This window comes from Lissotriton vulgaris, chromosome 12 (genome assembly GCF_964263255.1).
Source record: "Lissotriton vulgaris chromosome 12, aLisVul1.2, whole genome shotgun sequence".
NCBI lineage: Eukaryota > Metazoa > Chordata > Amphibia > Caudata > Salamandridae > Lissotriton > Lissotriton vulgaris.
The window spans coordinates 53755447-53768539 of record NC_141700.1 but is presented as its reverse complement, the minus strand read 5'-3'; the positions used below and the strand labels follow the sequence as shown (position 1 = coordinate 53768539).

The 13093-nt window shown below is 50.6% G+C and overlaps 1 protein-coding gene across 8 annotated transcripts in view; it reads right to left on the bottom strand.

Annotated features, from left to right (window-relative positions):
• The window catches only part of PTPRS (protein tyrosine phosphatase receptor type S), a 521512-nt gene that overhangs the window by 168409 nt on the left and 340010 nt on the right, over nucleotides 1-13093 (bottom strand). For all 8 annotated transcript variants that reach the window (XM_086947045.1, XM_086947049.1, XM_086947044.1 and 5 more), the window contains exon 5: nucleotides 151-339. In XM_086947045.1, coding sequence (XP_086803171.1) covers nucleotides 151-339 — 189 coding nt within the window. The remainder of the gene's footprint in view (nucleotides 1-150; nucleotides 340-13093) is intronic.

Genomic DNA, 13093 nt, shown 5'->3' with positions numbered 1-13093 from the left:
TCTTACACACCTTGCAGTTCCGGGCGCCTCGCTAAGAGTGGTCTTTAGAGGTACACCCTGTGATATTTAGTGTAGTGCGCCCTGCAGTGCACTGTACCTCCCTTAGGACTCCCATTATTAGGTCACATAGAGATTGCCCCAGGAGCTTACCTGATCGTAGCTGCTTGATCCTCCCCTTGCTTGCGGCGGGGTCCACCGGCAGGAAGTCTTTGAACCAGGTGATCTCTGGGTCGGGGTTGCCGCTAGCGGCACACAGCATGGTGGCGGTCTTTGTGCGCTCCACCACCTTCAGCTGGGGGCCCATGTCAATGTTTGGGAAGCCCGGTGGCAACTGGTCCTCTGCAAAAAAAACAATCCCAGATTCAGAAACAGTGAAGAGGAGGTGTGTGGGTGGAGAGGGGTTGGAAGGGATGGTCAAGCAGTGGGTTGGAGAACAAGACATTTAAAACATGGCTTCCCTCTCCCACTGATGCCTCAGCCGCTGATCACCCATTCGCTAGCTTCGACTTTAAGGACCCTTTCCCCAGCTACTCCCGTTCCTCCTTGGGGGTATCAATAGAGCACCACATCCATTCAATTGCGGCCTAGGACTACTTTAGCTAATCCATATGTTTATCGCTCACCTCTTGACGGGAATGATATGGGAAGCAAGGTATTGCTGCTGTCTGGGAATTTCATGGGACACGGTACCAAGTGCTCGCTTGTTCCTACCTCATCCAAAGAGACTGATAATGTACTACTCACTTTATTATGTATGGCGCTGGGAGAAGGCCTCCATCGTTTATTTCAGTTTCTGAATCTCATAATATACTGCTGTGATATAGCAACAGTTGATAACTAAACTGGTTACCCACTGTTATGATGTCAAAGTCCTTGAAGGCCAGGTTGACAGGGCCTTCCTGAGCATCTGTCAGCGCAGTGCTGCTTGTCTGCTGACAAGCAAAGCAGCAGGTGGGGGAAGGAAGGCAGGGGAGGTCCTAAGAGTTGGTCAAGGATGCAAGTAGGTTTTTATTTTTTACCTTTGGGACAGGAATGCATAACAGAGGCCATGTTATGTATGTTTCCCCTCCCCCTTGATTCCTCTACCAGTGAGTAATGGCACTCAGAACCAATCGGTGAAAATACCCCCATAAGAAACTGTTATCCATCTATGATTCTAGATGTTATGTTTGTGTCTCGCTAAGAGCCACTAGCATGAATATTAGATTCTAAACCTGGTAATTGACTGCTATGGCATAGCAACATTTTTTTAAAACATATTTTTATTAAGTTTCATAGCAGCGAACCATACAGCACAATAACGCAAGGATTTTGTTACATATCTATGCATAGAAAGGTGTTACATCTTAAAAACCATAAAATATACAGATATGCATATGAACTTTTATCTTTACAATACTTATTATGTATATAGCCATATTATGTACGCTCATTAGTGCAGTATAAGTCAATACATACAATAACGTCCAAAACAACCCCACAACATCCCCCCTCCCCGGAGGACACGGTCTCTGTCTACCCGTTACACCCTGTACCAGAAATCCCGGTGGGCTTCTACAGCATTAAAATTAAAATGTTTGGTCCGCACACTCTGCCTTGTACTAAGTTCCAGCCTTACTCTATTGTGCACACTCTGCTTGAGGCATTACTGTACTATTGATTTATTTATTTTAAAAGTTTTATATAGCGCGGACAAGATCTTTGCAGATATCAGAGCGCTTTACATAGATGGTGGCGTACTCATACCAATAAATCAATAAATCAAAACAGTACAAATAGGTTACATAGAGGGGTACATGGTGGGGGCGTAATTATACAAATAAATCAAACAGTACAACTCGGTTACATACGGGGTATGTGAGGGAGACTACTCATACAAGTAGGCAAAGGGGTCAAGCAGGTAGAAGCATGTAGTACAGTGTTAACAGAGTTCTAGATACTAGTTCAAGTGTATTTAGCCATGAAACGACCACTTCCTAGGCAACAGGGTCCAAATCGTGTGATCTCATCCCTTCTAGCATAACTTCCCATTCAAGGGAGATCGGGGTTTTGCGCAGGCCCCTAATTTCTTCTCTTTGTAGCGCCGCCCCTTCTGCGCCACCCCAGCGTAGCATTTCTGTGTGCCAGGCAGCACTTCCGGTGGCTTGCGGGATTTCCACCTCATAGTGATATTTTTAATGGCCAGTATAGATGCAAGGTCTATAAATCGGTATTGCACTTTATGGGTAGTAGTATCAGTAATGGCGAGTTGCGTGGCCGTCTCGGTCACATGTCTAACTGTATCCCAATATCTCCTTAACCTCGGACATTCCCATACCATGTGTATAAAGCCTGCTCCTTCCAAAAGACATCTGTGGCATAAATGCTGGGTTTGGGGAAACATCTTGTCTAGTCTGTTTGGGGTTAAATATGGCCGATGCAACACCATCATTTGAATGAATTTAAATTTGGCATTGAGGGGGATTTTACTGGGATGTTCTAGCACTCTCGCCCATTCCTTCTCCGACGTTTCTTTCCCCAAATCTAAGTCCCACAGTGTCTTCAGCGTTTGCAGGGAGATCCTTGTATGTGCACTAATACCGACATACAACCATTTAACCAGATGGCGCCCACCACCCATGTAGTAGACCATTTTAATCAATTTGTTCTCCGAAGGGGCTGTTCTCCGTGGGGCCCAATGCGTCTTAATGATCTAACCAGTGCTGAATGCATTAAGTATAGATGTGCCGGAGCGCCAGTCTGATTTATAAATGTATCTTGATCCATTAATGTCTCTTCCCCAAACAGATCCGCCACAGTGCTAATACCCGCATCTAACCAGGGAGTCAATCTGTGTTTCGTAAGCCTACCACTTGCTAGTGTGATGCCTAATAGTGGTATATTCTCTGCGTATAGGTGCGCTGTGTTAGTATATTGCAGCGCAGCTCTCCAGCACCGTAGTGCCGTCTGCAGTAACGGGGGGAGATCTGCTGGTGTCCTGGTACCTGGCAGTAACAAAGCGTGTAGTGACCCACTATCCAAGTCTGCAGTGGTATAGTCAATTTCTTGCAGGTTGCGGCCCGCTGTCCAATACGACAACCACTGCAGCTGACAGGCATAATAATAGGCACGAAAATCAGGCACTTCCAGGCCACCTGCCCTAGTTCCGATTTGTAGTTTACGCAGGCTAATACGTTGCCTGCCCTTACCCCAGATAAGATCTGTAACCAGAGTGTTAAGTAGACTAAGAGTAAGTCGCGGCACAACCAATGGCAGATTCGTGAAGTAGTAGAGCAATCGCGGCAGTACAACCATTTTAGCAATAGCTGCTCTGCCCATTTTAGAAAGCGGCAAAGCACTCCAGAAAGTGACACTAGCTCTCAATGCTCTGACTGCTTTATTTAGATTGCACTCCAGCATGTCTTCGTGTTTTCTATATATTTGTATGCCTAAAGATTTAAGCGTCAATTGCGCGACCTGGATATCAGTGCCTCCAACGTGTATCTCTGCAGTGCCCTCCCGTTCCACAAAGAAAAATGCATGCGTTTTGGTGGTGTTTATAGCCAGTCCGGATATACATTCTAAACTATAAAAAGTCTCAAACAGCTCGACCATTGGTCTGTGGAGATCAGATATATACATGAGGATATCATCGGCGTATGCCGAAAATAACTGAGTCGAGTTACTTATTCGTATCCCCCAGTCTAAGAAATCCTGTCGTAGCTTTAGGGCTAGTGGCTCCAATGCTAATATAAAAAAAGGAGAGGGGACAACGGGCAGCCCTGTCTCGTCCTTTTATGTATGGTATATTCCTCTGATATGTGCCTACCCGTCCTAGTGCGTGCCGTGGGGGCGCTGTATAGTATTCGTATCCATGTTATGTATTCTATCGGTATTCCAAATTTACCCAGTGCCTGGAACATATATTCCCAGTGTATAGAGTCGAAGGCTTGTCTAAGGTCCAGTGAAAGACAGCCGGCATGTGGGTAACGCTTCGGGGCCTCTGTTAGCAAATAATGTAACTTCCATATATTAAGGGAAGCACTGTGAGCAGGCAAAAAAAACGGTCTGGTCTACATGTATCAATTTGGATAGATGTGGTAATGGCCTGTTCACCAACACTTTACTCAGAATTTTGTGTTCCGTGGACAATAACGATAATGGTCGGTAGTTCGCCATATCCGTGTGTTCTCTGCCCGGCTTTGGTAGTGTAATGACCAGGGCTTGAGCCGTCGTAATAGGTAGAAAGCCCTTTTCCCATACCTTTTTATATAGATCTACTAATTTGGGCACCAGTACCTCTGCATAAGTGTCGTAAAACTCAATGGGGAGCCCATCCAGGCCAGGCATTTTGTTGCGCGGCAGCCCCTTCATTGCCACCCTGATCTCCTGTGGTGTAATGTGTCCTATAAGTCCCTTTCGCAGCGCCTCTGGAATTGTCGGGCAAGTTAGGGTGGACAAAAAATCCACCATTTGGTTCTCGCCCGAGTGATTACGTACCCCAAACAATGTGGCATAATAATCGTGTAACGCCGCATTAATCCCCCCTGTGTGGAAACTATGTCCCCAGTATCTGTGATAATACGAGGTATGAACACTGGTTGGGGGCCGTCGCGTATAATGCGAGCTAATGATGCACCCGCCTTGTCGTCCTCGCTGTGGTTACATTGTGTAAATACAGCATAGTCTATAACTCTTAGAGATTCTAACGATTCCGCGTGGCGGATTCGCGCCTCTTGAAGGGGGCCTTTTTTCTCCACATCCGTGAGTGCCTCTTTTTCTAGCTTGCCCAATGTCTCCTCCACCTTTATCAGTGATTTATGCAGTTCTTGCCTTGCTCCCACCGTCGTACCAATAGCCTTCCCTCGTACCACCACTTTAAATGCGTCCCATTCTATCAGCCTATTCATGGCCATGTTACTGTTGTCAATGAAGTAGTGTTCGATAGTGGTAGAAAGGGTATTCCGGAATACTTGATCCTCCAGAAGTTGTGGCCAGAGGCGCCACGTTGGGACAGGCGTGGGTATCCTACCCCAGGTGATGATGGATTCCAGGGGTTATGGTCTGAGAAGGTCCTGGGGAGATAAGTGTAATCAGTCACCTGCATCGCTATCCCGCTGGAGCAGAGCAGCATATCTATTCTCGTATGGAGATCGTGTACCACAGAATAATATGAGTATTCCCTATGTAGCGGATGTCTCATACGCCAGACATCATGTAAGCCCCACCCCTCGGTCCATCTTAGTAGTGCCTCAGCTTGTTTATGTAACCCAGTGCCCTGTACTGGTGGGTGCGACCTATCTAGTGATGTATCTAGTACTACATTGCAATCACCTCCCAATATCGATGGGTACGCCTCCAGGCTCGCTAGCGCCCCACTCAACGTATTCCAATGTTGGTCTTGATCATAATTGGGGGCATAAAAATTCCCCAAGACTACCAATTGGCCGTTCAACCTCCCCTTGACAAGCACATCTATCCAATTTGTTAATTCTCTGTTCCTGCGCAACAAAACGCACCCCATGTCTTATCCATATCGTGGCACCTCTGGCATAATTAGAGTAGAGGGTGGAGAACACTTGCCCCCTCCATTTCTTCCGGAGTTTCACTACCTCACTTTCTATCATGTGCGATACTTGCAAGTAGACAATTTGGATGTATGACATTACAACGCAGGCTATTACAACGCCTGCCTTTACAACGCGGTTTTTACATCGCATACCTTTACAACGCATAGCGCTTAGAGGTGCTGGATAGTGAAAAGTTTAATTTTCTATTCCAACTCCAGTCCCCGTGGACACTAGGGAAGGTGTTGGATAGAAAATTAAACTTATTCCCTATCCTAGAGCGCCCCCCAGCGCAATGCGTTGTAATGGTTTGAGGTGTAATGACCGCGTTGTAATGGTAATGCGTTGTAAAAGTTTTGTTGTAAAGGTTGTTCACCAGACAATTTGCGCCCTCCGATGCTGCAATTGGGCATGTATCCTGTGCAGTTTATGTATTGTGCCCATACCTCTTATATTCCAAGTTATAATTTTATATTTCCCTACAGTATACATCTTGGCATGAAACATATTGCATAAAAAAACTATGTAGCAGATCGGCAGACCATCCTAACTACCATGGTAGACATTTTAAGCACGTGCCCCCCCCCCCAATACTCCAAATACTCGGTCAAATCCGAGAACTGCATCGGACCAAAACCCACAACAACTGATCCACCATACATACAAGGATCTTCAATAAACACAATAATTAAATGAACAAAAGAAAAACAAAAAGGTAATATACATAGCGCCTTCGCCATATGGGGGTTGCGCCTCCGCTCCGTACATGGTACCGTGTATCAGATATTCGATAGGTTGAGCTTCTACGGTACAAGAGCACTAAGAAATGGTGCCTAATATAAAGTAGCCATATTGTCTAGGGAAGGAGCCTATGCTAGCGCAGCCACAGTGGGAGAATACAACAGAAAAAATTACAATCCTTGTGTGCGACCAACACCCAAACAGGTCCGTGATCAGCTGCGGAGTCGCTGAAGGGAACAGAGCCACACTACCCTCGGAGTCCGATCCGTGTGAGTCCTCTTCTTCCATGGAGGATTTAGTGATGTCTTCGGCGCATTCGTGAAGGTCGCAGTGGCCAATACCGCCTGTTGTTTGGTCTTTTGTACCTGTTGCGTTGTAACTCATGCACGCCCATAACTCCTCCGCAGTTGACGACCTCCACGCCCCGTCGATGTACTTTCAATTGACTTCTGTCCCTCCTCCATGAGCGCAGCATTTTCTTCCGCGTTGGTAAGTTCCATTACCTCCAGCCAGTCCTCGACATCTCCAGGGCTCTCAAAGAAATATGATTTCTGTTCATGTATTACCTTAAGCCTTGCCGGGAACAATAATGCATACTGTAGCTTCAGATCCCTAAGTCGCTGCTTCACCGCCATAAAGGAGGATCTTTGTTTCTGTACGAGCATCGTATAATCCAGGAATAAAGAAACCCTCGAATTCTCGAAGTTGATCTGCGCCATCATCCTGGCTTTTTGCAGTAGGACATCACAATCGCAGTAGTTCAATAACTTTACGATGAGGGGTCTTGGAGGAGCCCCTGGTTTTGGCCTCCCAGTAGGTATTCTATGCGCCCGCTCTATGCAGTATTGTGAGGAGAGCCCCTCCGTCGTGACATGGTCTCTAAACCACTGCTCCATGTACCCTACTGCATCAGGTTCCTCACTTCACCCCGGCAGGCCAATCACCCGGATGTTATTCCTTTGTGCCCTTCCTTCCGCATCTTCCACTCTTTCCAGTAAAGTGGCCACCTGCGTCTGTAGCTGTTTCACATCTGTCTCTGTTTGCTTTTGTTTAGGAGTTAGCTCCGCCAGTGACATTCCGTGCTCTTTCCCCGTCTCCTCCGTTTTAACATGGTCCGCTCTGAGTAGGTTTAGTCCTGTGGATAGGGATCCTATCTGAAGCTCGAGTGCCTTCCGTGTGTCGCGTACCTCTCTCAGAATAAGATCCAGCTTATCCTCTGTGCTGGACTCCTTAGTCGGGGAGACATATTCTGAGCTCATCACCTCGTCTGCACCATCGAGACCTATTTGTGTCTGGGTCGCGTCACATTGTTCTTGCTGCTTCGTTTTGGTACGTCCTACCTTGCCCATCTCCCTTGACGTTAGTATGCACTAGAGCAAAGATACGAGACAAGGAATTTCCACAAGAAAGCGCGTCTCGTCACACACACGCAAAATCCTTCTCAGCCGTCGGTCTTTGTGGGGATATCAAATCTGCCAGGCTGTAGTTGCCCCATGCGTGCAGTGACCGCGCTCTCACTAGGCCCTTCAATCTTTATAGTCCCGGTTTGGCACCGCAGCAATCTCTAGTAGGGCAAATGTCCACTCCAGCGTTGTGCGCCGCACTGGACAATTTCACTTCAGGGAGCTCTCCCCAGTCTCGTCCCAGCTCCGGTGGCGAGGGTAAGGGTAATGGTGTCGTTAGGTAAACAGCCAGAGGATCACTCACACTCGCTTTAATGCTACGCTCCTCCCGGGCACATCCAGACTCAACAATTCGGTGCAACAGTACGAGGAATGGCCATAGCAGCTTTCCTGAATGACACGCCCGTATCAGTCCAGGGATATTAACAAAGTAGAGCCTCCCTCGTGGGCAGAGCAAAGCCCACTATAATTCGTCCCCCTCTCACCAGATCATGAGCAGTGTGTGCCGACTCTCTGTCAGTCCGTTTGATCACTGTTGGGAGAACACGAAGGAGCAATCGGTAACCCTCAGCTCCGGTCCCAGGTCAACATGCAGCTTGGTTGCAAATGGCTGCCGCCGTCACAGGGCCAGCCCGCCTATCCACGACTCTGATTTGCGCCCGGGTCCCGCACCGTACACACAAGGAGTGAAGCCCCGGTCCTCTGCTCGTAATGTCCACCTCTCTTTACAGGCTCCGTTACGTGGGCCGCCGCTTCTCACCCTATGTATCATCGGGGACCGTCACGCAGAAAGTTGGCCTCACCACATCCCCGGGCTCCGTAGACTCGCGACCCGGTTTCTCGTCACAGGCGACACCTCGCTTGTGTGTCCATATGTGTAGTTACTACCAAGTAGCGGTCGGCAAGATCAGAGATATACTCCAACGTCCGATGCCTCGGCACCTGCCACAGGATAACAATTCTTAGGGCCCGCGACGTTGGATCATCGGTCCGGGCAGCCGCACCTCTTCTTCGCGCACCGCGCTGCTTCAGCGCTGTCACACCCTTTCTGGACCGCGTAGATAGCTCCGAGTGTCCCGTTGCGACCCCGCTGCTACACACTGCAGCTAAAGGCCTCTGCTTATAAATTTGGCATATATAATTCAGGATTTATAAGGCTCGAGACCGGAACACTCCTAGCAAGCGTCCACCATGCTCGGCTGCTGGCCACGCCCCCCCATGGCATAGCAACATGTTGTTAATGAATCTTCTGTAGTAGGGGATCTCTGTGTATAGTCATAATCTAGTGAATAGTCCCGCCCATGTGCGTGGACCCCGGCAATCAAAAATAATCTCTTAAGTTGTCAAAATAATGCAGAAACTGCAAAGACACTTAAGAGAGAATTTAAAGACAAATAATGCAGCCTATATCCACAGGCTACACTGTCCAGTACTTCAACTAGAAATTCCACCAAAAAACACCACACACAACACAGCCTGCCAGTTTCTACAATAGAGAAACTTGCCTCCCCCAGTCACAGACTCTGGAATGATAGAGAGGAAGGTAGGGACAGACAAGCCCCATAGGCTGCCATTATGTGGCTTAAATAGGATACTGTGCCTTTAAGAGAACTTTCCAGAACTTCTCCCAGTATCCCAGAATGCATAGCAGGTCCCTCTACTTTCAGTTCTTTTTTCCGGCTCCTGCTTACAGGACCCTGGCATTGAGCTCTCCCTTGTTTCAAGGGTTTATTGGATTTTTTGGCACTTTTGTGTTCTAAAAGTGTTTCAGTTTACTTGCTTGGTGGTTTCTTTCTCTCTTTTGTGCTGTTTCAGGCGTTTTAGGGCTCTAAAATGCCTGGCCTTTTTGATAAGTGCCCAGCATGTGGGAGGAAGAAGGCCAAGAGCGATCCCCATGATGTCTGCATCGTCTGCCTCCCTGAAGATCATGTCCCTGAGGATTGTGTCATCTGCCAGCAGTTTTCTGCTCGGACTCTGAGGGACAGACTGAAGATCAGGCTTTCTGGCCTTGAGGAGAGGCGTCTGCAGGCTGCAGGTGGGTCTGGGCAGCCTGGGAAGGTTCCCTCTGCCTCTGCTGAGGCCTCTTGGGGGCTCCCCAGGGGCAGGAAGTCCAGCAAACGGTCCCGGTCTCCGTCGACGTCGATTGCATCGACGACGACGTCGAGAGGGATGACGGCGGTGTGCTCCCCTTCTCCCCGGGGCTCCGGGTCGAGACGGCGTGACGGCTCGACGTCGAAGATCATGGAGAAGTCGCCGTCGAAGCCACCGTCGACGTCATTGTCTTCGTCGACGTCAAGGTCTTCCTATCGACGCCGAAGGCGAAGTGACAAGCATCGACGCTCGCCGTCGAGGCGACGCCGTCGAGGCACCGGTCGACGTCGAGGGGCTCCTCGACGTCGAGAACTTCAAGACGACGGCGACGCTCGTCGTCGAGGACGGAATGCTCGACGTCGCGGAGGCGGCGTACGACGTCGAGGAGGAAGAGGTCGACGTCGAGGGATCGGCGTTCGGCGTCCAAGAAAGGAAGGTCGACGTCGCGGAGGCGGCGATCGACGATCGACGCCGGATTCACGGAAGCGTCGTTCGACACCAGAAAAGCGATGCTCTGCGTCTCGCAGAAAGCGGTCGGCGTCTAGGAGTCGTTCAGCCTCTCTGAAACGGCGCAAGAGGGATTCTAGTCCCAGAAGTCACGCTGCTTCCAGTGGAGGACGCAAGAGGAAGCGATCACTTGCTGATGGGGCTGGCTCTCCGCCCCCTTTGCCTAAAGGGTCACCGGGCTCGGTGTACTCAGAGGTGTACATGCCTTCTCGGCCTCGGACTCCGACTCCTCCTCTTGTTCCTAAGGAGGATCCTCCACCCAAGCCGCCACTTCCTTCAGGCGACCCACCACCACCTCCTGTCCCTCCGCATGGGCCCACCCCGCAGCCGAAGGTTCCTCCGCCGAGGTCCACTTCCCTGCCTTCTTTGCCTGTTCCTCCTAAGGGACCCCAAAACCGAAACCCCGTGAGGAGCCAAGGAAGACCCCGCCACGAAAGCCGGCGGAGCGGCCACGGGCTGGCAGGTCTCGCTCGCGCTTTGGGAGAAGAGAGAGATTGTGACACAGATCATCCACGAGGTCGAGACGCCGCCATAGGAGGCGCGAATCTCGCTCACACACGAGGTCCTCGGGGACCCGGGACTATTCTCCTACCCTGTCGGGGTCACCGGACACGAGGTTGTCCCCGATTGATGACCTGGTGGCGTTCCATGACGTCCTTTTGAGGGGCGCTGCGAAGTTGGGCATATCCCTGACGGTGCCTACTCCGAAGACTTCAGTCATTTTTGAGACATTGCATCAAAAACACCTGTCTCGTCCTCTCCTATCTCTGGTGCCGGGCCTGGAGGAACCGGCTATGGCCCTGTTTCTCACCCCTGCGGTGACGAGGGCGGCTCCATCGAGGTTGCTGAAGAAGTACCGGGCTCCCGATTCGGACCCGGCTTTTCTGAGAACGGAACCCCCTCCTGACTCTGTCATTGTGACGGCGGCCCGCAAGCAACATGCCACCACTCCTTCCTCCACGGTTCCCCCGGAAAAGGAGTCCAGGTGGATGGATTCGGCGGGGAGGAAAGTCTGTGGAACTTCCGCTACCTCCATGAAAGCTGCGAGTGCCACGGCGCTGTTGGGCAGATACGACCGCGCCGGACTCCCTCGAGCGGTTTGCTGAGCATTTACCTCGCGAGAAGCGTGAGGACTTCATGGAAGTGCTGAATGAGGGGATGCTGGTGGCGAACCAGATTATCAGCGCTGCGGCGGACTCTTCCCTGTTGGCTGCTCACGGATTTTGCCACGGAGTCAACCAACGACGCCACGCATGGCTCCGGCTTACGTCCCTGAAACCAGACGCACAGCAGAGGGTGGCCAACCTACCTTTCTCCGGTGAGACCCTCTTCGGGAAGCATGCGGACGATGAGATGGCCCGCATGAAGGCGGAGGCTGAGACGCTAACGGCTGTGGGCCTGGAGAAGCCTAAAGAGACCAAGAAGACGTACCGCCCTTTCCAACGGCGGTTCGGCGGGCAAGGCCGAGGACGAGGCCATGCTTAGGGACAATCGCAACAGCAACATCAGTTCGGTAAGCCGTTCCAGAAGCGCCAGAAGGGCAGGGGAGGCCAGCAGTCGGCCCCGGCGCCCAAGGGCCAGGCTGGGTCTAGGCCCTAGGAACCTACTTCCCCCGGATCTGTTACCCACTCCGGTAGGGGGAAGCATTCAATTTTTTCTGGCAGAGTGGAGAAAAATTACTCAGGACAAGTGGGTGCTGAATATTGTTTGCAATGGATACAGTCTTCGGTTCATCAGCCCTCCTCCAGCAATTCCCCCAGTCAGCTCGCAGTTTCAGCTGCGCGAGCTTCAGGCGGAAGCGGATATCCTGTTGAGGAAAAGGGCGATAGAAGACGTACCTCTGTCTCAGAGAGGAAGAGGTCTGTACTCCAGGTTCTTTCTGGTTCGCAAGAAGGACAAGAACGAGTTCAGGCCCATTCTGGACTTGCAGCAGGCAAACAAATGGATTCGCAGGGAAAAGTTTCGCATGCTGTCGTTGCATCAGATTTACCCTCAGTTGCAGCAGGGAGACTGGCTATGCGCTATAGACCTGCAGGATGCTTACTTCCATGTGCCCATTGCACACAAACACAGGAAGTTCCTGGGGTTCCAAGTCGGCACCAATCACTATCAATACACAGTACTCCCATTCGGACTGAAGTCTGCACCGAGAACATTCTCGAAGTGCATGGCGGTGGTAGCAGCTCACCTGAGGAAGAACAAGGTGTTCGTCTACCCGTACTTGGACGATTGGTTGATCAAGGCATCCTCCTTCTCGGAAGCGCGAGCACACTTCCAGAAGACGTGCGTTCTCTTGAACAAGCTGGGGCTGCACATCAACATGGCCAAGTCTGTTCCGACTCCGGTCCAATGCATACAGTACTTGGGAGCCTCCATCAATACGCTGTCAGCAAGCGTGTCTCCTTCGGAAGAGCGACGATTATCACTCCTTCGGAAGGCTCAGGCTCTTATGACAACTCCATCTACAACAGTGAGGACGGTGTCTTCTCTATTGGGATCGATGGCCTCTTGTATCTTCCTGACGCCACACGCACGGCTGCACATGAGACCGCTGCAGGAGTGCTTGGAGGACCAGTGGGATCAGAGGAAAGGATCTTGGGACGACAAGATTCGACTGTCGCTGCATGCTCTTCAGTCTCTGAAGTGGTGGTGTTCGGCGGAGAATCTCCTCAGAGGGGTTCCCTTTCACAAGGACATTCCCATGCAGACTGTCGTGACGGATGCGTCTCTTCTGGGATGGGGAGCGCACTCCGGGACTCTACAGATTCAAGGCATGTGGTCGCCGATGGAGGCCACGTATCACAT